The sequence below is a fragment of the Xenopus laevis genome, chromosome 6L (assembly GCF_017654675.1).
Source record: "Xenopus laevis strain J_2021 chromosome 6L, Xenopus_laevis_v10.1, whole genome shotgun sequence".
Lineage (NCBI taxonomy): Eukaryota > Metazoa > Chordata > Amphibia > Anura > Pipidae > Xenopus > Xenopus laevis.
Window position 1 is genome coordinate 150,900,427 of NC_054381.1, and position 25,686 is coordinate 150,926,112.

A 25,686-nucleotide genomic window follows, 5' to 3' on the forward strand; every position below is an offset into this window, starting at 1 on the left:
CTGTACTAGGGGAATGTTGTGGGTCATGCAGTTTGCTGCAAGGACATCTGGGTTTCAGTGTAATGTACATAGTGTGAGAGATACACTGGGTTTGGCAATGTTCTGCATAGTCACTGCAAGGGTTTTACTGACACATGAAGCGCTGCACAACATGTGGTTGAGACATTATTAATATATAGCAGGAGCACTGTGTAGGCACACCATAATTCTATATATATATATATATATATATATATATATATATATATATATATATATATATATATATATATATATATATATATATATATATATATATATATATATATATATATGCTAGAAAAGCATTCAGCCCATTTTGGAAGCCTATCAAAAAGTCACATAATGCTTTCCCTCTCATTAAGCAATCCTATAATCCGATTTGTATTACAGTCCACCTCTAGACGAAGCTGTCAAGTTAGTGGTTTGATTCTGAGTCCCGTGTGAAACAGAATTCATCTAGCCAATGGTATAGAGTAAACTAAATAATAAGTCAAAGGGCTTTATTATTGTTAATACTGTGCCACCCATTCATAGGGAATGTTAGTATCACAGGCCTATTGCTGCTGTGTCTCTATTTCATCTGAATCTGTGAGATAAGGGAAGAGATGGCAATGGGAAGAGACCTTTAGCCTCTACACCTATGCCCTGTGTGTATTATGGCAATGTTGATTAGGCAACATGCAGGCCTTTGACTATATTAGACTATATGGATCTGTGTGTGTTTGTGTGTGTATTTGTGTATTTGTGTGTCTGATACCAAACCAAACGCAGCCCTGAGGACATCATCTGCAGCCACACGTTACCCAGCACAAATGACGACAGTTTTTGGCCTTTTCCATGCATTTATTATTGCAATCAATATGGATACAACATATTGTGAAATGAACAAACAACACACACAAATACCCAAAGTCAGCATGGTGGCCACCATAATAAAAATTCAATAAACTTAAGGCAGAAGAATTATCCTAAATCCCTGCCCTGGCCATACTTGCTGGATTGAAATTCACACTACTACCCATAGGGTCCATTCCTACGGATATTAGAACTTGAGTTACCATATCTTACCTTTCAACTTTATCCCTAGTTTAATGAAGACACCCATTGTCTCACCCCAAGAGCTTGTTGGTCAGACAGGCATTATAATAAATGCATTATTTTCCATTTCTTTATTATAGGTCAAAGGACAAATCAGCTCTGGTTCCTACTTATCGCCATGCAGACACATTGTTTTTTTTCCAGGTACACAATGGTAAGTTTAACAAAATGAGATATCTTGCTAATAAACGCGGAATATATATCTGTTTTTTTTGCATTTTTTCCGATTCAGTGTAAAAGAGCCAGAAGCAACTTGCTGAAATCTCCAGATGTATCTGACTTAATGGCTTCGGTTAAGCTCTTCTTGTAAAGATGCTGGTATCTCTCCTTGATCGTTTGGAGATCAATCTGGGAAGAAAACAAATATAAATATTCACAGATAAAGTAGGAGGAGTTTAGCAACGATGACATCATACTCACACACTAAAATTAGGGGATGCACCCAATCCGGGATACGGTTCAGGATTCAGTTTTCAGCGGGATTCAGATTTGGCCGAATCCTTCTGCCCGGCCGAACCAAATCCAAATCCTGATTTGTATATGTAAATTAGGGGCGGGGAGGGAAATCGCGTGACTTTTTGTAATAAAACAAGGAAGTTAAAAATATTTTCCCCTTCCCAATCCTAATTTTCGGTTTGGTATTCAGCCAAATCTTTCGCGAAGGATTCAGGAGTTTGGCTGAATCCAAAATAGTGGATTCGGTGCATCCCCAACTAAGATACACTCATAGTAAACCCCTGTGTCCATATACAGGCATGGGATCCGGTATCCGGAAACCTGTTATCCACAAGGAAGGCCATCTACCATATACTCCATTTTATCCAAATTATCCGAATTTTTTTAAATTATTTCCTTTTTCTCTGTAATAATAAAACAGTAGCTTGTACTTGATCCCAACTAAGATATAATTAATCATTATTGGAAGCAAAACCAGCCTATTGGGTTTATTTATTGTTTATGTGATAAGATCTAAATTATAAAAGACCTTTTATCTGGAAAACCCCAGGTCCAAAGCATTCTGGATAACAGGTCCCATACCTGTACTCAATATACTAAAACACTATGTCCTAGGCCAGCTTGTTAGTGCAATCCACAGGTTTGTTGAACCGACACAGACAAAGAGCAGATGGATTTATTAGATAAAGCGTTTGTTTATGAGACACATTCCCAGCATCTGCTTTTTCTAACATAACGGAGATAAGTTTTCTTTTTTTTTTGTAATACAAAGGCCTCCATATTTCTGGCTACACAACGAGCTACAGATACATCTGCCTTGTATCAGCTATTGGCTTTGTTTCTTGCTGAGATTTACCTGTTGCTCAATGTTGCATTTAGCAGTTGGTATGCTGTGGGTTTATGCTGACATAGACCTTTTCAGGCTTTGCTTTGAGATGTTATTGTTATTAAAGCAATTTGGATGAGACGTAAGACTGGCCACACGCAGGTGAGTCCATAGTAAACTATGAAGACAGTGGAGTAACCCTGGTTGGCATATGAGCCCATTGGGACCTGCTAGAGAAGGTTTGTCTATCCTTATGTAATACCATCACCCCAATTATGTTAATAGGAGTGAGAATTGGGTACAGATACTCACCTCTGCTCTGGTCACCAGGATGCGGATCAGCATTGCCTCATTTGTTCCTGCTCCTTTCATTGCTTTGTTCAACTTCTTAGCAAAGTAGCCTTGGCAATCCCTGGTCACTTGCACTGCAGAGACAGAGATATTCACACTTGTACAATTGGATCATGGGCATAACAGGCAATGCTACTCTACCAATTTCCTGATGGATTATGCCTAGTACAGGGAAAGAGATGCTGGACTAGTGTGACTGTGTTTCTCTGTACAGACTATGAGCAAACTTAGGAGACTTTTCCTGCTGAATTGTGCTTAGTACAGGGAATACCTATGCTGCCATAGTTTTATGGGATCTCTCTGTACAGACTATGAGCAAACTTAGGGGACTGTTCCTACTGAATTGTGCTTAGTACAGGGGAATACCTATGCTGCCATAGTTTTATGGGATCTCTCTGTACAGACTATGAGCACATTTAGGGGACTGTTCCTGCTGAATTGTGCTTAGTACAAGGGAATACCTTTACTGCCATAGTTTTATGGGATCTCTCTGTACAGACTATGAGCAAACTTAGGGGCTGTTCCTGCTGAATTGTGCTTAGTACAGGGAATACCTATGCTGCCATAGTTTTATGGGATCTCTCTGTACAGACTATGAGCAAACTTAGGGGACTGTTCCTGCTGAATTGTGCTTAGTACAGGGGAATACCTATGCTGCCATAGTTTTATGGGATCTCTCTGTACAGACTATGAGCACATTTAGGGGACTGTTCCTGCTGAATTGTGCTTAGTACAAGGGAATACCTTTACTGCCATAGTTTTATGGGATCTCTCTGTACAGACTATGAGCAAACTTAGGGGCTGTTCCTGCTGAATTGTGCTTAGTAAAGGGGAATACATACGCTGCAATAGTTTTATGGTATCTCCCTGTAAAAACGATAAGAAACGTGGGGGCTGTTCTTAAGCAGCTGTTCTAAATCTAACATAATTTCATGGTATTTCTCAATACAGGCTATGAGAAAATATGGATATTGGTGGAGTATGGAATTACAGGATAATAAACCTATTGTCAGTTATAAACATACTCAGGCTACTGGGCTGCCTAGAAACTCTCTTGCCGAAATGGAACTGATGGAATTGGTAAAAGTAAGGTAGCCTATACTCCCCATCCCTTGCTCAATGGTAGCTATTTGTCACTGACACACTAAGAACCTCAAGCCAAATACAAGTTCCTGAGTCCTGATACTTTGTATCCACTAAAGCAGAGGTTTAAGCACCCTGGACTCACCCCCACCACCCCCCTCCCATCCCTTTGTGGTCTAACATTTGACCATGTCCCCCACTATTAGCTCATAAGATAGATATGGATCAATAAAACCTAGTTTTGTGACTATCTGGGACAGCAAATAAGAATGCACTTCTTATCTCACCCTATTTCGCCTTCATGCTAGGCCTCCAACACCCTAAGAGTTTGAGGATCTGTGTACTAGAGCCATCGTCCCCAACCCATGAGCCACATTCAAATATGAAAAGAGTTGGGGAGCAACACAAGAATGAAAACAGTTTCTGGGAGTGCCAAATAAGGGCTGTGATTAGCTATTTGGTAGCCCCTATGTGGACTGGCAGCCTACAGAAGACTGTGTTTGGCAGTACACCTGTTTTTTATGCAACTAAAACTTGCCTTTAAGTCTGGAATTTAAAGGCCACTGGGAGCAACATGCAAGGGGTTGGTGAGCAACATGTTGCTCATGAGTTACTGGTTGGGGATCATTTAACTAGACAGTGCTGTCCAACTTCTGTGCTACCGAGGGCCTGAATTTTTTTGGTCTACATGGTGGAGGGCCGATAATGGAAGCCAGCGTTAGCCACTCCCTGTTTGGACCACACACACTTTAAACCACACGCATGTAACCACAAAACCATGTCCACATTAATAGCACACCAAAAAACCAAATGGTTGGTGCTCACTGCAGGGATATCACTCATGTGAAAAAAGTTAAGTCATATTAAGACATACCCTTAAATCCATATACCTCCTCCTCCTCCCCTGCGGATAACACAGCACCCCCCAGCACATGATTAAACACCTTAGGGGCCCATAACAAACATTTTCAAATGCTAACAAACCCCAAGAACAAATACCAGGCTTATGTTTCACAGGCAGAGCAGGACACACACAGGCAGAGTATGGCACACACAGGGAGCATAGGGCAGGCAGAGTATGGCCCACACAGACAGAGTATGGCACATACATACAGAGTATGGCACACCCAAGGAGAATAGCGCAGGCAGAGCAGGAGACAGGGAAACCTATCAGGACTACTCTAAGATGTACTACATACATAGACACAGCGCTGGTGCCCCATAAGCATTTTGTATAAAATGTGTACAGGTGAACTAGAGTAGTATTGAGTAGAGTATTCCTATATACAGTAAATACTATAGCAGGCAATGTACCCAGAAGTCCTGTTCTCTGACCAATTCTCTGACAGAGCAAATTATCTGCTTAGTGGCCTCCAATACTAGAGCCCCCTTAGGCCAATGGGATACAAGGCTGTTTAAAGAGCTAGAAATGCTTGGAGCTGTTAGTAGGTTGAGAAGTAGAAGTGAACATTGGGCAGAGAGTGGACCCAAGCATCCACTTACTGTACCCACACCAATACAAAGCACCTGGAAGCAGTCCATTGTTCTGCTCAAGTGTTTGGTGTCAGTTGCCCTTTCTCTGAAGATAAGAAGAATAATAATAGGAAATGTTTATATTTGCCAGAATTATATATTGTGTGTATAAAGCTGGAATACCTGTTCATCAATACATTATTGTGATTCTTTTGGGGCAATACCTGTAATTTCCATTCCCTGCCACTGAAAGAATGTGACCTGGTAACCACATCCTCCCAACTAGGTCCTACCCAGAGATTATTTCATAATATAACATATTTGTGGCTGCATAGCTTCAGCGTGTACATTCAGATGCCAAATCCCAATGCTCATGGGCTGCTGTTGTCCATACACATTAACTGTACTCAGGCTCAGAGCTAGTGAAGAGGGGCCCCAGCAAGGCAGGAAGGTTTGGTCCCATCTGGGGTGGGGGTTTACTGTATATGATGAAAATCAGAGACATCTAACCTGCAGTCCTCCAGATGTGATAAACTGTATGTATGTGAGATTTTTGGTATTGAAAACTTGCTTTGATATCACACAATAAAAGCAATAGTATATTAGTAATGGTAATAGTAGTAATAATAATAAAAAAGGTACCTGGAAATAATCACCTGAAGAATAAGAGGTTCTATAATATTCCCGATCAGAATGTGTAACCGGGATTTTAAAATTCTAATGCTTCTGCTTTAATTCAAAGCACATTAGAATTTACTGGCCCAAAAGCAGAAATCCCTAATTGTGGGTTACTGCTGTCTGGTTGCTAGGGGTCATGAGGTTTTTACTCTTCTGAGTCATGTAAGCAGACAGGAGATACACTCTATGGAGATACAGTTTATATATATATATATGATCTGTGTGCTGGATATGAAAAAATATATGGTAAATAGAACGATTCAGTCATTCCTTTATTTTGTACTGCCCATAGTGAATCTTTGTGTAGGGGACAGATCTTATGTGTCCTTCCCATGGCTCACTGTCCTATACCAATGGCAACCTCTCTTATATGTAACCTACAAAATAATAACCTTCAAAATACAGGGCTGCTGGCTGTAAGAAGCAAAACAACAGCATTATGTACTGATAGGCACAGCCCGCCATCAAATCCGACCCCCTATTCTTAAGAGGGGTGACTAGGGCTCTTTTACTCTCCTTGGTGAGTGTTCTGTTGCATTAAATATTTATTAAATAATATATTATGTTTCATCTGCATTACTACATTTGTGTGCTGTCCCCCTCCACCCCCTCCTAGGAGAAATTACCTTGTGAATCCTGCAAGGCCAACCTGTATTAGGCCTATGTAGGTACTAATCTATTGCCATGCAGGGTCAGACTGGGCTGGCTGGACATTGGGAAAAATCCCTGCCTGCCCTGCGCTGTTGCTCTACCCTGTGCCGTTGCTTAGATCGCTGGAAAATAACGGTGTGCATGGGGGGAGGTGGAGCCGGTGGTGGGTTGCGGGTGCTAGTGATGTGTGGGCCGGCCCAATACCAGCGGGACCCATGAGTCTGGCGCGTTGGGGCCGACCTTGGACGCTTCTTCTCTGGTGGCGGGCGGGTGTGGGTTGAGTTCTTCTTCTGCTCTCCCCGCCCACCACCGTCAAATGCCTGTTTGCGACTTACAGGTTCGTCTTTTATAGATGCTGCACCAGCTTGCCCCGTCCCTTTTATGAAGAGGCGTCGTGGGTCTATAAAAGCAACCCGGAAGTGCGGGCGAGGGCTAAGGGAGGGCGGGTCAGGTGCAGGTAGGGGATATCCCGACCCTCACATCACTAGCGGGGGCCTCTCTCACACCCCAGTCTGACCCTGTTGCCATGTGACAGTGATTTACAAACTGTGGGGGCGTCTGGAGAAATGGTGCAGGAGGCTCAGTCTGAGGGTTAGTTGGTGTAAGAAATGGAGAGAATGCTTATTTTGTGTTTTAGATACACCTGGAAGAACAGCTTGAAGGTCAAATAAGGTGAGATTTGGGGCAAACACATTTTCTAATTGGAACTATGGCTGAAGGACAAAAAAAAACAATGTTTTCCTGTATCTTTAACTTTGTGATGAAATAAGGGGGGTTCCTGATCTCCAAGGGGAGCTTTAAGGGGACTTGTCACCCTAACAAATATTTCCAAATCCTTTTCTATTATGTTAGTTGAACAAAATAAACTTTACACTATATAAATTATTTACAATTTGTTCCATTTAGTCTTCAAATTCACAATCACAGCACACAAGCAGGGGCAATTTTGTTGACACTGTTAATATGGCAAGTTTTGTATGACCCCAGAATGGGGGACCTAATGGCCATTCCTATGCACTGGCGATACAATCAAAGACCGGAGAGGGAGTGTGAGGAGTGCAGTGACTTCTATAAAGTGTAGAGTGGAAAGTGAAAGAAACTACCTGCCCCAGCTCTACGCACCGGGCATAGAGGCAGGGCAGTCAACATATAAATGACAGCTCAGATTTTTAAATATATTTATAACAGGTATGGATGTTTTAATAAAAAAAAAGAATTTGGGTTTCATGTTTACTTTGCAGGACTTTTATTATAGAGCTTTTTATGTCTAGGTGACAGGACATAGACATAAAAAATGAAAAAGTTCAACTACAGCCAAAGAAACACAGAGATGTCAGAACTGCCAGGAAACAGCAAGCAACTGCCATCTACAGGTTCATATGGCACCGACATCTTTAATAACCCAGTGGGCTGATATCTGCACAGCTATAACACAATTCATATAGATACCTATTGTAACAAAGTCGCCTACCCAGGGGCATAACTACAGCAGAAGCACGGATGGGGGGTGGCAGCAGTTTAGAGGGCCCAATGAGACCCTAATTAATGAGCAGTTTCAATATATCTTGGTAGCATAGGGAAATTTACCAATATTTTGGGGCCCTAAAATGAATTTGTTGTGGGTTCCTGTAACATCTAGTTACATTACTGAACTCACCCCAAGAGCAATAATATAATGTGAGAACTGGAAAGTTTTAATTCTAATTGTTCTACATCTCATGCTGAGAGCACAGGAGAGACATCACTTACCTATGGTGGAATAAGCTTTTTTCAGATCCCCCGAGGTTTCACTTTTAATCACGTCCAAGATGTCTTTTCCATGCAGCTAAAAGAGGAGTTGGAAGTCATTCAAGGGACCAAATTAATGTGTATTGTAGGAAGAAGAGTAGACACTGGGGGGGATCAGATAGCAATGTCTCGTTTTGGTCTGGGGTATATATCACGGAAGAACACAAAGTAATACACAGTCCAGCTTGGAGCCGTTGGCCAGGGGATATGGAGATAACATAATGGGATTTAGGAGTAACAGGCCCCAACCATTTGAATCCATAAGCAACATTCAGAAGAAAAAGGAGTTGGAGAGCAACACAAGTATGAAAAATGTTCTTGGGGTGCCAAATAAGTGCTGTGATTGGCCATTTGGTAGCCCCTATGTGGATTGTCAACCTACATTGAGGCTTTGTTTGGCAATACACCTGGTTTTTATACAACCAAAACTTGCCTCCAAGACTTTAATTCAAAAATAGGCACTTGCTTTGAGGCCACTGGGCATAGGCGGATTTTCAATAAGGCTAGGGGAGGCTAAGCCTCCCCAAACCTGTCTGACCCCTAAAATAAAAAGAAATAAAACAAAATAAAACCTGCTCCGTTTCTGATTGCACTGTTTCTTTAATCACGGATTGGTAGCTAAGGTCCGCCTCCAAACCAGGATGCTGAAGAGATCAGTTGCACTCTGATTGGATTTGTGGTTTGTAGCTTGTCCAATCAGAGCACAGCTAACTTTACAGACAGTGAAATGTACCAACCAGGTTCAGAGTAGGCGTGGCTGGGAAACCTTTACCGATTGAAGGCAGCATGGCAGAAGTGAGACTGATATGAAGCAGTTGGAACATCCAGCTGGCCATGTTTGCAACTTTCATTCAACTCACAGGTACTATATACAACAGCTTCTACACCAGCTTGAATAAATATTAAAGGTTTTTTTAAGTTCTTTTTCTTTTTTTTGCTCTGTTTCTTCTTGCTTTATACTAATTTTCTGACTTTTTTCATTGTTTTCATGTAAACAGTCCTCTGTTATACCTACCATTTTTCCTGAGGCTTTTATATGTAAATTAGCATTTCATTTCCCACTGAGTATAAATGTGCCAGGACCCACTGTCTCCCACTGTGTATAATGTGCCAAAACCAACTGTCTCCCACTGAGTATAATGTGCCAAGACCCACTGTCTCCCACTGAGTATAATGTGCCAAGACCCACTGTCTCCCACTGAGTATAATGTGCCAAGACCCACAGTCTCCCACTGTGTATAATGTGCCAGGACCCACTGTCTCCCACTGTGTATAATGTGCCAGGACCCACTGTCTCCCACTAAGTATAATGTGCCAGGACCCACTGTCTCCCACTGTATAATGTGCCAGGACCCACTGTCTTCCACTGAGTATAATGTGCCAGGATCCACTGTCTCCTACCGAGTATAATGTGCCAGGACCCACTGTCTCCTACTGAGTATAATGTGCCAGGACCCACTGTCTCCCACTGAGTATAATGTGCCATGACCCACTGTCTCCCACTGAGTATAATGTGCCAGGACCCACTGTCTCCCACTGAGTATAATGTGCCAGGATCCACTGTCTCCTACTGAGTATAATGTGCCAGGACCCACTGTCTCCCACTGAGTATAATGTGCCAAGACCCACTGTCTCCCACTGTATAATGTGCCAGGATCCACTGTCTCCCACTGAGTATAATGTGCCAAGACCCACTGTCTCCCACTGTGTATAATGTGCCAGGACCCATTGTCTCTCACTGAGTATAATGTGCCAGGATCCACTGTCTCCCACTGAGTATAATGTACCAGGACCCACTGTCTCCCACTGTATAATGTGCCAAGACCCACTGTCTCCCACTGTATAATGTGCCAAGACCCACTGTCTCCCACTGTATAATGTGTCAGGACCCACTGTCTCCCACTGAGTATAATGTGCCAGGACCCACTGTCTCCCACTGAGTATAATGTGCCAGGATCCACTGTCTCCTACTGAGTATAATGTGCCAGGATCCACTGTCTCCCACTTAGTATAATGTACCAGGACCCACTGTCTCCCACTGTATAATGTGCCAGGACCCACTGTCTCCCACTGTATAATGTGCCAGGACCCACTGTCTCCCACTGTATAATGTGCCAGGACCCACTGTCTCCCACTGAGTATAATGTGCCAGGATCCACTGTCTCCTACTGAGTATAATGTGCCAGGATCCACTGTCTCCCACTGAGTATAATGTACCAGGACCCACTGTCTCCCACTGTATAATGTGCCAGGACCCACTGTCTCCCACTGAGTATAATGTGCCAGGACCCACTGTCTCCCACTGAGTATAATGTGCCAGGACCCACTGTCTTCAATACACTTAATATATTTTGAAAAAAAACAAACTACTGTTTAACCCAACCAGCGTGCAAACTCTATTAGCTCTATTAATGGGGTAAAAGAAATTCGGGATGACTTGTTCCCTTTAATTTAGCATGGTCAACTTTAGCCTCTCCAAACAAAAAAATCACCCTCCGCCTATGCCACTGGGAGTAACATCCAAGGGGTTGGAGAGCAATATGTTGCTCACGAGCTACTGGTTGGGGATCACTGCCATACAGTTAACAACTTGCACATCCTTATATGTATTAAAACAGCCATTAAACTGGATAATCTGTCCTTTGTCCTTTTTCTTCCACAATGCCCATTTGATGCTGGGAACCCAGGGCAATAGCCCTTTCTGCCCTACCCTAAAACCAGCCCCAGGAGAGGTACCAGGAAAGACACAAACCTGCTCAGTAGTAGAGGAGATACATAGCTTTAGTCTTAATCAAGGGGCAATATGAGGACAGCGACTCCTACATGACACAGGTTACGACTATGTAGACAAGAATGAGGCCCGGTTCATGGTTTGTTACTTACAATCTCATAGGCTTTAAATGTGGCCCTCAGCTGCATGTAGTTCCGTGTTGCCAGGACAATATTGAACTCTGATTCTTCTGTGCCCCATCGAGCTTCCCCAGCCTGACACAAACAAACAATTACTGTTAGAGTTGTGCTTACTACAATTCGCCCAATAGCAATAAACACAATTACACTCAAATTCCTCCAGAGTATTCAGTCTGTACCGTAATTATTCCCCTCAAACCAGGCTGCAAAATATCTTAATTGCAAAATATACTACATTTCTATAAATGATTATACAACTTAGCTTTTTTTTAAATTAAAGGGCATGTAAAGGAAAAAAAAATAAAATCCCATTTTTACTTTCTTTAATGAAAAAGAAACCTATCTCCAATATACTTTAATTAAAAAATGTGTACTGTTTTTTTAAGAAACCTGACTATATCCAGTGAAATTCTCCCTTAATTTACTACTGTGGATAGGAATTGTCAGATGGTCCCTAACTGCTCTGCAGGGAAACAATCATACTTATGAACAGCAGGGGGAGCTCCCGCCTTAATTCCCAGCCATGCAGAACTCAAGCAGCTTTGTTTGTTTCCCTGTAGAGCAGTCGGCGACTGTGTATAGATTTGTATTGGATTTTATTTTTGCCTTTACATCCCCTTTACTGTTTCCAGCTGCAGGGACAAAGATCATGGAGCCAGATTTAAACAGATAAATTGGGATTTTATTTGGAGGATTATTTTGCTGCAGCCACTGGTTCTGCAGAGTTGGAGAATGTTTGTATTAAACAATACACAAACTATAAAATCCACATTAGATTACATGACAACACAGGAGCCAGTGCAGTCTGTATATTCTGATTATTAATCAGTCTTGTTGTATCGGCTTCTGGCAGATATTATTTGACTTGTGCTGTTTTGATCATTTATGATGATCCCTAAGCAGCCCAGACCACACTGAGCATGTGTCTTGGTCTTGCAAAGATGTTTAACAAAGTTACAAGATGGTGACCCCCTGTGGCCAACTTTGAAAGATGAAATCATTTGTTTGATTAGGCTTGTGGTACAGTAAGTTCATGTTTATGTTTAGTATACAAAATACAGCATTTCTAGCCTTATTCTATTTTAAACTTTACATCCCCTTTAGCTTTATCTAGTTATTTATTTGGTTATTTGGCTTATTTAAGGCCAACTAAACATATGTGGCTTCTTTTTATACTTGTGATGAGACAGGGCAGCTTTTCCCACCACCAGATGCAGTCATAGGCAATATAAGACAAACAGCCAATTAAAGCCTTGTCCAGTTGACCACACCCCTCTTGCCTTTCTGTTATATGAGCCGTGTGGGAGGTGATAAGGAGCATGTGACCAGCCTGTGGTGGGACAATGATTGCTAAGGTAAAAACTACAAGATGAGCCAGTAATAACTCCACTGGAGTTTGTTGGAAATAATATTAATGAAAACTAAAAATACACTCAGTAATACCTCCATTAGACAATAAAGTATAGGTATTGTGGCCCTTTAAGGCGCCTTTTTTCCAGAACCAGTTGGTGAAATTGTTCCAGCCCTGTCCTTACGAAGGACATTTACTCACCTCGTAGAGTCTTTTGGCATCCTGACCAGCGAGATCTTCATCAATAGACAAACCTTCATCCCGATTCGCCTGCAAAAATGATATGGTGAGTTGCCATCGAAATAGAATCATTTCTTGAGGGTCTGTACTAGGTTAGAGGCCAGAGTTATAAGAATAGATAGAATGGCCAATTCTAAGCAAATTTTTATAGTTATTGCTACTTTTTATTACTCGTCTTTATAGTCAGGCCTTCTCCTATTTATATCCCAGCCTCTTATTTGAATCAATGAATAGTTGCTAGGGTAATTTGGACCCTAGCAACCAGATTACTGGAATTGCAAACTGGAGAGCTGCTGAATAAAAAGCTAAATAACAAAAAACACAAATAATAAAAACCAATTGGACATTATCTCAGAATATTACTCTCTACATCAAAGGTGTTAACCCAAAGGTGAACAAAAACCAATTGCAAATGAATTACATGCGCTGCATCATAATAGATGTTAATTTAAAGGGGAAAAACCTCTAAGACCCTTCTTAGTCAAGTTCTTACCTGGAGCAATGAGATGAGTATTTTCTGGAAGTATCCACTTGTCTCACTCTTAACGTCTGACTCCAAATCCCTTTCAAACACTGAGGGGAAATGAATGATAAACAAATAAACAATAAAATGGAATATATATATAGAGTGTCTTTAGTTGAGAGGAAATCAGTGTCACTTACATCTTTTATAGGCTTCTTTTGTGGCTTTTATTTGCTAGGGATAAGAGAGAGAAAAGAGGTGAGCACCAATGATTTTCAATATGTGGCTCCATGAGTAAGGGCAGAGACACACGTGGAGATTCAGGGAGATTGGTCGCCCAGCGACAAATCGCCGCTTCTTCTAAGGACTAATCTCCCCAAACTGCCTACCCGCCAGCTAGAATCTAAATTCTCAGCGGGATGGCACTCGGATCACTTCGTTTTCCAAAGTCGCCCAAAGTTTCCTCGTGAGGCAACTTTGGGCGACTTTGGAAAACGAAGTGCTTTGAGTGCCATCACGCCTGCGATTTAGATTCTAGCTGGTAGGAAGGCAGTTTGGGGAGATTAGTCCTTAGAAGAAGAGGCGATTTGTCGCGATTTGACTCCCAGAATCTCCACGTGTGTCTCTGCCTTAAAGGAAGGGGGGAATTCTGAATTTCCATCCGAAAGGAGGGCATTTTCTCTACCAATTAGTCTAATGTCTAACAGGGTGATACATTTACCTATTTCATTAGTCTATAGGCCAGTGACCTATTGGTGAATCCCCACTTTACCTGGTTGGACCTAGTACATAAAATCTGTATCAACAATGACTCGTTGGTTCCGGCTCCCTTCATGGCGCTCCTGAGCTCGCGGGCATCAAACTCACACGGGCGATCCAGCAGTGCTAATGCCGCCTTCTCAAAGTTGCCACTCAGCTCGCTTTTTAAAACGCTCTCCAGATCCTAAATGAGAATTCTTTAAATATTGTTTTGCAGATTTATTAGCAGTATTTAATAAAGCTAATATAATGAATTTGCAACAGCAGCGCCACCTGCAGTTCATTTCAGACGCCTGGTCAGCAGAAAATGAAATCAATGAGAAGAGGAAAGACATGTGATGCTGCTTTGCTCAGAACTAACCAGTGAACTGTTGGATGAATCTTCTCTGCTCACTAACATCCCTAAAACTAATTTTCTCACATGCCCCCACATGTAATAAAAGGCACTAAGTTTGCAGAGTAGCAGTAACCCATAGCAACCAATACGATGTTTTCTATTAAACAGGTGACCAGTAAATTGCTACCTGCTTATTGGTTGCTATGGGTTACTGCCCCAGGGCAAACGTAGTGCCTTTTATTACATAACCCTATAAATGTATTTTCTACTGACTGTACCTAGGTAGCTGAAATGATCAGCAGGTGGTGCTGTTGTTGTGTAAAAACTGCTAATATCTTGAAAACCAGAAAAATAATTAATTAAATTGCAAAAGTGCTCCAAAGAGCAATGTGAGCAACATTTACATTTGTTTGAAGAGTTTACAGCTCCTTTACCAAAATCTATAACTTTATAAAGAGTCTGAACAGCTCTGTGTAATGGATTATTTCTTCGTTGCTAATAAATACTATAAGAGTTTTGGCCCTGAAAATGGTCCTGGAAGATAAGTGTAATATAAATATCAATGTGCTACACGGTACCTTGCCATATAACGTCTTGTATTTCAGCTTCACTTCTTGCCTTTGGTCTGATGTCCTGTTGGCCAGAATCTCTATAATTGATTTTTCATCAGTTCCTATGGGGGGGGGGGGGGAGTCAAGCAGAAATAAGAGTAATTAGGTGTAGTGGAAATCTGATGATAGAGTCAAATGTTTCTGAGCAGCTCTTCCTATTTATAACCAGTAAATGGTGCTAAAACATGGCGTATACTTTGGACCATAAAAGAGGTTTGTTTAATTGACCATTATTGATATTGCAGTTCAAGCCTGCTGCCATCTAGTGGCCAACTCTGTGTGGATATTACGGATACTCACCTAACCCTTTGCAGGCCTTATTTAGTTTCTTTGCATCTCGTTCTGCATCAAAACCATGATGAAGTTTAATGGTTGGCTAGAAAATAAATGAAAAGATCATTTATAACACATGGTATCTTTACAATAATGCTACGTTTCTACATTGTCATGACTCACAAATAGGGAAATTCTACCTTTCCCATAATAAAGAGACTGGTAATCTGAGATCTCTTATACAGAAAACCCCAGGTCCAGAGTGTTCTGGATAACAGGTCCCATACCTGTATCATTAAACCATGAGAATGGGAAGTCCTGCACTCCGCTTAGAAGTTTGTGAGGTGTTCCTCAAGGAACGCAAGGCCATTAGTGTAACAATGGGCAGTGTTGGAGGCTGTATGGATAAACCCTTACAAAAGAGGCCTGGCTGAGTGCAAACTTCCAATGGAATAGCATGGACTGCCCGGTGGTGGCTCCAATCCCATGTTCACCCTTAAAGGAGAACTAAACGCTTAAAATTAATATGGCTAGAAATGCCATATTTTATATACTGAACTTATTGAACCAGCCTAAAGTTTCAGCATCTCTATAGTACTAATGATCCAGGCCTTCAAAGTTGTCACAGGAGTTTCCCATCTTGGATTGTGTTAGGAGTGTCAGTGACACTCACATGCTCAGTGGGCTCTGAGCAGCTGTTGAGAAGTTAAGCTTAGGGGTCGTCACAAAACATCAAGCAGAAAATGAGTTTTGTCTGTCATATAAGCTGATGCTACAGGGCTAATTATTACATTCTGATGCTAATTGTGCTGTTTTCTGAACTGCCATGTACCAATAAAATGAATTATTCTCTAATCAGCGTTATATTGTGACTTTCATATTATATATATTCAGTATATTGTGCATTAGTCCCTAAGCTTAGCTACCCAGAGCATGTGCAGTGAATCAGCAGAAACGAAGATGGGGAGCTACTGGGGCATATTTTGGAGACACAGATCTTTACTGCTAAAGGGCTGTGGTTGCCTTGGGCTGGTACAGAAGCACAAAACATAATGTACAACATTTCTGCCCTACTTCAAACTTTAGTTAAGCTTTAGTTTTCCGTTAAATGTGGAAAGCTCTGGGACTATGTTGAACATTATAAAAAAGGTAGTCTCAGCAGCTATGTTAAACATTAGAAGGTGGAAGGCTCAGAAGCTTTGATTTTCATTAGTAGATAGAATATAGACAGAGGCAATGTTCAGCGTTAGGAGATGGAAGTACATGGGGAATGTTTAGAGTGGAATACACAAAAACTATTTTTAGTGTTGGAAGGCTCAGGGGGCATGAATAGCTATGGGGCTATGGTCAACATTTAAAGATATAAGGCTCAGGGGGTATGTTCATCATTAAAAGATGGAAAACTCAGGGGCTATGGTCAACATTTAAATATATAAGACTTAGGGGGTATGTTCATCATTAAAAGGTGGGAAATCAGGGGCTATGGTCAACAATTAAAGATACAAGGCTCAGGATGTATGTTCATCATTAAAAGATGAAAAACTTAGAGGCTATGGTCAACAATTAAAGATATAAAGCTCAGGGGGTATGTTCATCATTAAAAGATGGAAAACTTAGGGGCTAAGATCAACAATTAAAGATATAAGACTTGGGGGGTATGTTCATCATTAAAAGATGGGAAACTCAGGGGCTATGGTCAACAATTAAAGATATAAGGCCCAAGGGGTATGTTCATCATTCAAATATGGGAAACCTAGGGGCTATGGTCAACAATTAAAGATATAAGCCTCAGAGGGTTTGCTCATCATCTTTTTTTTTTATAATTCTTTATTTTAATACATTTTTCAAGTGAAGGGATACAGAAAAAAAAACAGGGAAATAGGAAATGTAAAAAAAAATAATAAGGAAATAAAAGAAAATAATCGGGTACAGTCACACGGATATCGCTTACACATTAAGATGCCTCTTAGGTATACAGTCTGCCTCCTGACCCTTAGGTAACGACCGAAAGTGTTATTTATTTAACTCATCTTTATATTTGATCCATGGGGACCAAGTCTTCCAAAATGACTTGCTCTCATTATGGTATATAGAGGTTAGTTCCTCCATCTCTCTTACATCTTCCACCGCTCTTATCCAATCTTTAATTGTGGGGGCATCTATAGTCTTCCATTTCTTTGGTATAAGGGACTTAGCTGCTTGGACCAGATGAAAAGTGAGAGTATCCTCTACCATTTTCGGGTATTCTAAATAAACATTAAGCAGAATGACCGCGTGGTCCTCTACCTTAATTCTCAAAATAGTTATTTTATTTATACTTTCTAAGACCTGAGTCCAGAAGTTTTTGAAGACTGGGCATGACAACCATATATGAACGTGAGAGCCCACTTCCCCATTACATCTCCAACATAAATTTAATGTCTGCGAATTCATTTTATTAAGTTTGTCCGGTGTAAAGTGCCACCTAGTTATCATTTTGTATATGGCTTCTCTTGTTCTCATGCTCTTAGTCATCTTGTCCCCATATTTAAATATCTTTTTCCACGTCCAATCTGGTATAGTCGTGCCCAGTTCTCTCTCCCAGGATTTACAAAATGTATAGGTTTTATTCCTATCTCTATTTAATATCATCGTGTACATTTTTGATAGGGGTTTATCTAATTCCTGATCTTCCTCTATTATTTTTTCCCACTGGGTTTGCTCATCATCTTGATAAAGGATCGTTTGTATCCGAAACGTCACTATGCTATATTGAAATAAAAGCGGTTTTAATGGAAAAACCTGGAGTGCTGCAATCGATATACACTTGGTTTGCTCATCATCAAAAGATGGAAAACTTAAGGGTTAAGGTCAACATGAGCAGGTGGAACACAAAGGGTTTGTTCAAAAGGCAAAAGGCAATGACAGAGTGGTAGAGACAAAGAAAGGTACTTTAATGCTGAAGACTAAATAATGAGGGTTATTTTGGCAGCTGGGGGAATGCAGATACTGCTGGTTCTTATCTCAGTTGTGGGTTAATGGTGGATCTCCCAGTATTGATCTCTTTGCAGCATTCTATAGCATGTTTGCCATCTGATAATTGAATTTGCCCAGCAGCACAAAACAGACTTATCTCAGGCCCTTCAAGCTGGCTGTACTTTGACTCTCTTCATTAAATAAAAGATAACCTTCGCCGAGTAGCACACTCTAAACAGTATAAACACATATATATGTGTGCCAACCGTAGCCATAATGATGCACAATGCAATGATTTTGGTCCCTAATCTCAGGTAAGTGACAGCAGCAAAGAGCATGTGCTGGAAATCAGCAGAAAAGAAGATGGGGAGATACTGAGGGCATCATTGGAGACACAAACATTCCCTACTAGGAAGAGCTTTGGTGGTCTTGGGTTGGTACAGAAGCCTAAAACATATGGTGCAACATCAAGACTAATTTTTTTTGTTGAGGTTGAGTTCTCCTTTATATTGCAGCGTTTATAGGCACTTGAATACAAACTGGTGTCTCTATACACCAGCTGTTAACTAATAAAAGGGAGTGTGTGAGTGTGTTTCACACCCATCATGGGGAGAGCCTAATAGGATCTATTATCTCACAAGCGATAAGCAGGGCAATAAAACATATGAGTCAGTTAATAAATAAATAAACTATTCATTAGACAAGCCAATTAATGACATTTTGTTACTTAGTGCTAGCCTTTATTTTGGATTCATGATTCACCAAGCAACAGTTCTACAATGGCCACTCTAGACAAGGAGATCATTGGCTGGACTGCTGATATTAAAGCCACAGTTCCCTTGCCAATAACCAGGAAAGTGTGCTGGACACAATTGTCCTTTGACCTTTGCTATAGCAGCTCACTGAGAAAGCAGTGAAATTATTGACCAGGGTCAGACTCGAGAGTCCAGGGCCCACCGGGCCACAACTTTAAGGGCCAACTACTCCTATCCCCATGTGTATGTCCACCCACCTACCCAAACACTAAATTACCAGCCAGGTTACCAAGTTATCCACAAAGACCTGCAACTCATTTCAAGGAAAACTAAAGAAGTAGCTTGAAATGCTGTACATTATGTTTTGTGCTTCTGTACCTGCCCAAGACAACCACAGCTCTTTAGCAGTAAAGATCTGAGTCTCCAAAGATGCCCCAGCAGCTCCCCATCTTCTTTTCTGCTGATTCACTGCACATGCTCTGTGCTGCTGTCACTTACTGAGCTTAGAGACCCACTCATAATATACAGTACACATAGAATAGAAATGTCACAATATAAGGCTGATTAGTAATTAATATAGATAATTACTACATGGCAGCACAGAAACCAGTGCAATTAGCATCAGAATTTAATAATCAGCAAACCTGTAGCATCAGCTTATATTACAGGGGAAGCTCATTTTCTGCTGGATAATTAGTGACGAGCCCTAAGCTTAGCTTCTCAACAGCTGCTCAGAGCCCACTGAGCATGTGAGTTTCACAGACACTTTCCAAGATGGTGACCCCCTGTGACAAGTTGGAAGTCCTGGATCATTGCTGCTATTGACAAGCTGAAACTTCAGGCTGGTACAATGAGTTTAGTATGTAACGTATGACATTTTTAACCATGTTAATTTTTAGGGTTTAGTTCTCCTTTAAGGTGATAACTGCAAAGCTTGACAGTTTAGTAAGGTTCCTCAGTTGACCTGTTTTTGACCACTATTGGTGCATCAAAACAGCACAAAATAGACCAATGACACTGCTCACCATCACAGTTGCTGCACAGCGCGGTTTCATTGCTATGGGTACATAAAAATAGCACAAAGGAGACCAATGGCAGTGCTTAGAGTTAAGGTTTATTAAAAGCTACTCTATTGATCTGTGAAGTCCAGGTCCATATGATATATGGCAAAAAACGTCTTCCTGCATAAAAGCAGGCGTCATAGGTTTTATTATCTTTATCAGAACAATATAAGGCTTAAATAGAGGAAATTGGTTCTGCTTTATCTTGATATGTTTATCAGCTGAGCCTTGACCTATATATTTCCGGACCTACCAGACAACAGGAATTTTTAAAAGGGAATTACCATGATTTTTTTTTTATTATCTCGTTGGTATTTCATTTAGTTTTAACCTTTTATCTGCAATATGTTAAATCAGTGACGTTGGCTGTCAAGTACCTGACTACCAGTACATTAGATTCTACATTTCCATTTCCCTTAAGATCTGTCCAATGTCATGTGTTGTCTGCAGGGCTGTCATTTCTATAAAGACATCTGCCTAGGGTTGCAGCTTTAGGGTACAATCCAGAGATATGGCCCCCAGCCCACAACCAGACATTTGCATCAATGTATTATGTTTACACCAATCAGTAAGGAAAATGGGCAGGAGATGGTACATGACTAGGGCAGCTCCAGGTATAAATATGGAACTGGTTGTCTGGCAACATGGTCCAGACCTGCTGATTTGTAGTAGGACTAGTAGGATTAAGCTTGGTGTGACATAACTTCCTGCCTGAGTCTCTCCTCACTCATAGCTCTGGGCTCACATTACAGCAGAGAAGGGAGGGGGGAAGAGGAGCAAACTGAGCATGCTCACGCCCGGGGCAAGGAGGTTTAAGATGAAAACAGGAAATCTGATACAGAAGCCCATGAGTACACAATAGAAGGAAAGAAATGTGGTGTTTCTTTTGACAGAGGACTCACAGCAACACTACTTTGAGAGTTTACTGATAAAGTTTACTTAGTTTTAACCTTTCCCTCTCCTTTAAGGACTCCTGAGATTTTTGTCTCTCAGAAAAAGTCCTACAAACCAAAAAGATTGACCAAGGGATATGATTTATGATATTGGACGTCAAACAAGAATGACCAAACTGAAGCCAGTTCAAGGTAGGATGCTGTAGAATGCAGTTGCATCTCTAAGCTCCTAAATAATATTTCTCAATGAAGAATTGGAGCAATGTTTGCTCTAGTCCAAATAACACATGGTCACCAGCAGGTAGCATCACTGGTGTATATTTTGAAAGCAAGATAGATACTCAGATGCTGGGTTTTGTGAATCAGATGTTAAAATAAAGATTTACACCTTTTATCCATAACCTGCTAGTGTGCGATTCCTCAAAGACCGGAGTGCGCTGCTACAACGTGTGGTGTGAAAGCAAACATTTGATTGGTTGCTATAGGTCTCCAGAAGCAAAGCCAACACTGCACCAGACTTCTTTTCAATAGTAGGCAAACAATGTGGGGCACAAAATATTACTAACTTGAACTAGTAATTCTTTTAGGTAGGTAGGAACAGTAATGTTTACATCAGAGCAACATATACCCCAACTGACATGCCATAAGGCCCTAGGCTGTGCTAGTAATAAAGCTTCTTCTGCCTTGGATTATTGGGGACTTTTTATAATCCGTCAGTAGTCTTGTATGTTTGTAATGAGTTACATTATTAGATTGCTTATGTGGGTTGAAAAAAGACAAAAGTCAATCAATTTCAACCCCCTCCAATTGCCCCCTGTACATATGTGTGTATATATATTTATTATTATGGCTCAACGTTTCGATCCCCCACAGGGATCTTCGTCAGGAGTATGTTTGTTTGTATACTCCTGACGAGTATTGTAAGATCCCAATAGTCTTAGAAATCAGCCAAGCCACTCTTAAAGGAACAGTAACACCTACAAATAAAAGCGTTTAAAAGTAACACACCAGTTGTACCAGTGCAGGACAACAGCATATTATTTTTTAAATACTTTAAAACACTTAAATATTGTTCCTTTGAAGGCATTGATAGGCCATCACAACATCAACCGGCAGTGCAGTCCCCAACCTCACTGCCCTCTCCGTGAAGAACCTCCTACTCTGTTTCAAATGAACGTTCTGTTCCTCAAGTGTAAAGGAGAAGCCTTGGGTTCTTTGTTCTTCTCTATGTGAAAAATCAACTGTTATCTGTCTGTAATGTCCTTTAATGTACTTGTAAAGAGTAATCATGTCCCCTCGCAGATGCCTTTTCTACAGAGAAAACATTCCCGACCTTGACAGTCTTTTCTCTATCAAGTTTGGGGTTGTTTCATTGTTCCACTACATTTGCAAGCCTAATTGTATGTCTCTGCACTTTCTCCAGCTCATTCATATCCTAAGGACTGGAGCCCAAAACTGCACTGCATCTTACAACCCTGTAGCCAATCAGATCATTACAACGTTAACAGCACTAGGAAACTTGAAACCAGTCAAAGAATAAGATTGGTTCAATTATTACCATGGCCAAGGGCCAATCTCTGTACCGACAGATGCAAATTATGTGTAAGGAGTGTCCCTATATAAAACAGTTCATACATACATATCTTTCTCTCGCTTGTTACTTGACCTTTCAGCTGGCATCTCCTGGTACTGGGTGACTCATGGTATTTATTGGGTGGAATCGTCATCATGATAGCAGAAACTACCTAAAACTCTACATTATATGTATTAATGACTGTGCTTTATGAGTGTAATATTTACAGGTTGATAAAGACTTTTTTGAGGGTTTATCTCCCCTACCATTACATGGTCATTAACAACAGTGAGTCAGGGCATTCCCCTTTATAATCTTACACTGATATGCAAAAGACTTTCTACAAACCGTAGCTTACTATAAACTTACCATAGTGTGTGTCACATTTAGGGCAATGGCACACAGGTTATTTTGAAGCTTGATGATTCATAAACCTATAACTGCCTCACGTTATCCACCAGACGTTTATTCTACACACTGACGTGCTTATAGTCCAATAATGGAAGTAGTTAATTTTCAGGAGGTAATCACACCCGAGTGCAATATAATGCTCACAAACCCCAGTTACTAGTTAGGGCAGAGACACAAGCTGCTGTTTCGTGAGATTAGTCGCCCATTGACAAATCGCTTCTTCTTCTTCGGATGACTAATCTCCCCAAACTTCCTTCCCGCCGGCTAGAATGTAAATCGCCAGCGGGATGGCACTCGGATCACTTCGACTTTCTGAAGGTGCCCAAAGTTTCCTTGTGACGTAACTTCGGGTGACTTCAGAAAATGAAACGTTCTGAGTGCCATCCCACCAGCGATTTAGATTCTAGCAGGCGGGAAGGCAGTTCAGGGAGATTAGCCGCCCAAAGAAGAACTAATCTCCCAAAATAACAGTGTGTGTCTCTGCCTTTAAAGGAGAAGGAAACCTAGTCGGCGCAATAACCCTCCCCCCCTCCCGTGTGTTGCCCACCCTCCCTCCTCCCCCTGGCCTACCCATCCCGCTGGGCAAATGCCCCTAACTTGTTACTTACCCTTCTGTGCAGGTCCAGTCCAGGGAGTTCAGAGATGACATCTTCTTCCACGCGATCTTCTTCCTGCTTTGACCGGCGTTTTGGAGCATGCGCAGTAGGAGCATTTCGCCGGTACAGATCTACTGTGTATGCGCCAAAAGTCATGACGTTTTCGTGACTTCGTGACTTTTGGTGCACACGCAGTAGATCGTACCCGCGAAATGCTCCTACTGCGCATGCACCGGTCAAAGCAGGTAGAAGATCGCTTGGAAGAAGATGGCGTCGGTGAACTCCGTAGACTGGACCTGCGCAGAAGGGTAAGTAACAAGTTAAGCGCATTTGCCCAGCGGGACAGGTAGGCCAGGAGGGAGGGTGGGCAACACACGGGAGGGGGGGAGGGTTTTTGCGCCGACTAGGTTTCCTTCTCCTTTAAAGAACTATATTGAGCTATCGTTCTGGTCGAACCCAAAGCTCAGCTAAGATAAATCAGACCATGAGGGCTATTTCATGATAATAAATAGGTATGAACTGCCTCAATTGGGCAAATAGGAAGCAAAAGCTTCAGATGCATATCCTGTTAGTAATTGTGATGGAAACAAGGGGGATAAGAGCCTCCTCTGTATCAACAAATGTTTAATTAGAAATTAAAGATTGGGGAGAGGAGCTGTTTTGAACAGTCCCATTCAACTATTCAGCTTTACTGAATACAGATATGGAATCAGTTATCTGGAAACCTGTTATCCAAAAAGCTACAAATTACGGAAAAGCTGTTTCCCATAGACTCCATTTTATCCAAATAATCCAATTTTTTAAAAATGTATTCCTTGTTCTGTGTAATAATAAAACAGTAGCTTGTACTTAATCCCAACTAAGATATAATTAATGCTAATTGGAGGCAACCCACTCCTATTAGGCTTATTTAATGTTTAAATGATTTTCTAGTAGACTTAAGGCATGAAGATCCAAATTACAGAAAGATCCCTTATCCAGACAACCCCAGGTCCCGAGCATTCTGGATAATACCCAAATTCTCAGCCATAAAGCAGGACATTACTATGTTATAAAAGAGAAGTTTATTTTAAATATAAGGAGCATTTTATTGGCTTGACAGAAAATTATAAACTACAGGTTTGGCACCTTTTATCCAGAATACCCAGGACCTGGAATATGGATCTTTCTGTAATTTGGATCTCCATACCTTAAGTCTACTAGAAAATCATTTAAACATTGTTTTACCTTCAATAAAGATTAATTGTATCTTAGTTGGGATCAAGTACAAGCTACTGTTTTATTATTACAGAGAAAAAGGAAATGTTTTTGAAAAATGTGCAAATATTTGGATAAGTCTATGAGAGATGGCCTTCCCGTAATTCGGAGCTTTCTGGATAATGGGTTTACGGATATTTGTAACTATTTGTATAGTCCACAGATTCTGTCTAATTTTATTAATAATAACAATAATAAGAATAAGAATAAAAAATAAGAAAAAAATGAAATTGTGTTAAAAAAAACAATAAGATGTTGAAAAAAATTTCAGTAAGAATTGTTCTGATAAAAGTAACCAGCAGCTCTATTCAGTTGTGGCTCTTACATACATTTATATTTTATAGGATGAGTTAATTCTTTAACACACACATCTCACATATTTCATGTTAAAATAAATACCTTAATAAATAAATAAAATAAATCATAGCTACATTTTCTCCCAGATATTAATGGTGAATGATACACACATACATATCATATGTACTTACATGAAAATTGCCCATTATTCTTGCCGGGAGTGTTCCAATAGGAGTTAGCTGATTTGTTTGAAGGGAATATTTTACCGTCCCATTTTATGAGATGACCCGGATTAATGAATAACTTTTTTGCCACTGTCCCTTTATCTGGCAGGGAGAGGCAGGCTCTGTGTAGCACAGGGATTGCCTCATTTTAGAAGCTACAGGAGTGGTCCAAAAAAAAAAAGTATCATTAATGAGATTTTACATTTAAGGGTGTATTTATCAAGTGGTTTATGGTGTAAAAGGTGCAGAAGGTGATATCAAATTATTAATAATATCACGTATTTATAAAGTGCCA

At 40.8% G+C, this 25,686-nt stretch overlaps 1 protein-coding gene across 1 annotated transcript; it reads right to left on the reverse strand.

Annotated features, from left to right (window-relative positions):
* Positions 1-843: 843 nt before the first annotated feature.
* anxa13.L (annexin A13 L homeolog) lies at positions 844-25,401 on the reverse strand. The gene is given in 11 exon segments (NM_001093049.1): positions 844-1,467; positions 2,714-2,826; positions 8,387-8,462; positions 11,309-11,410; positions 12,888-12,956; positions 13,420-13,499; positions 13,590-13,623; positions 14,162-14,332; positions 15,064-15,158; positions 15,397-15,472; positions 25,359-25,401. Coding segments are annotated over 11 exon segments (951 nt in total). The 5' UTR covers positions 25,374-25,401; the 3' UTR covers positions 844-1,347.
* Positions 25,402-25,686: the final 285 nt, after the last annotated feature.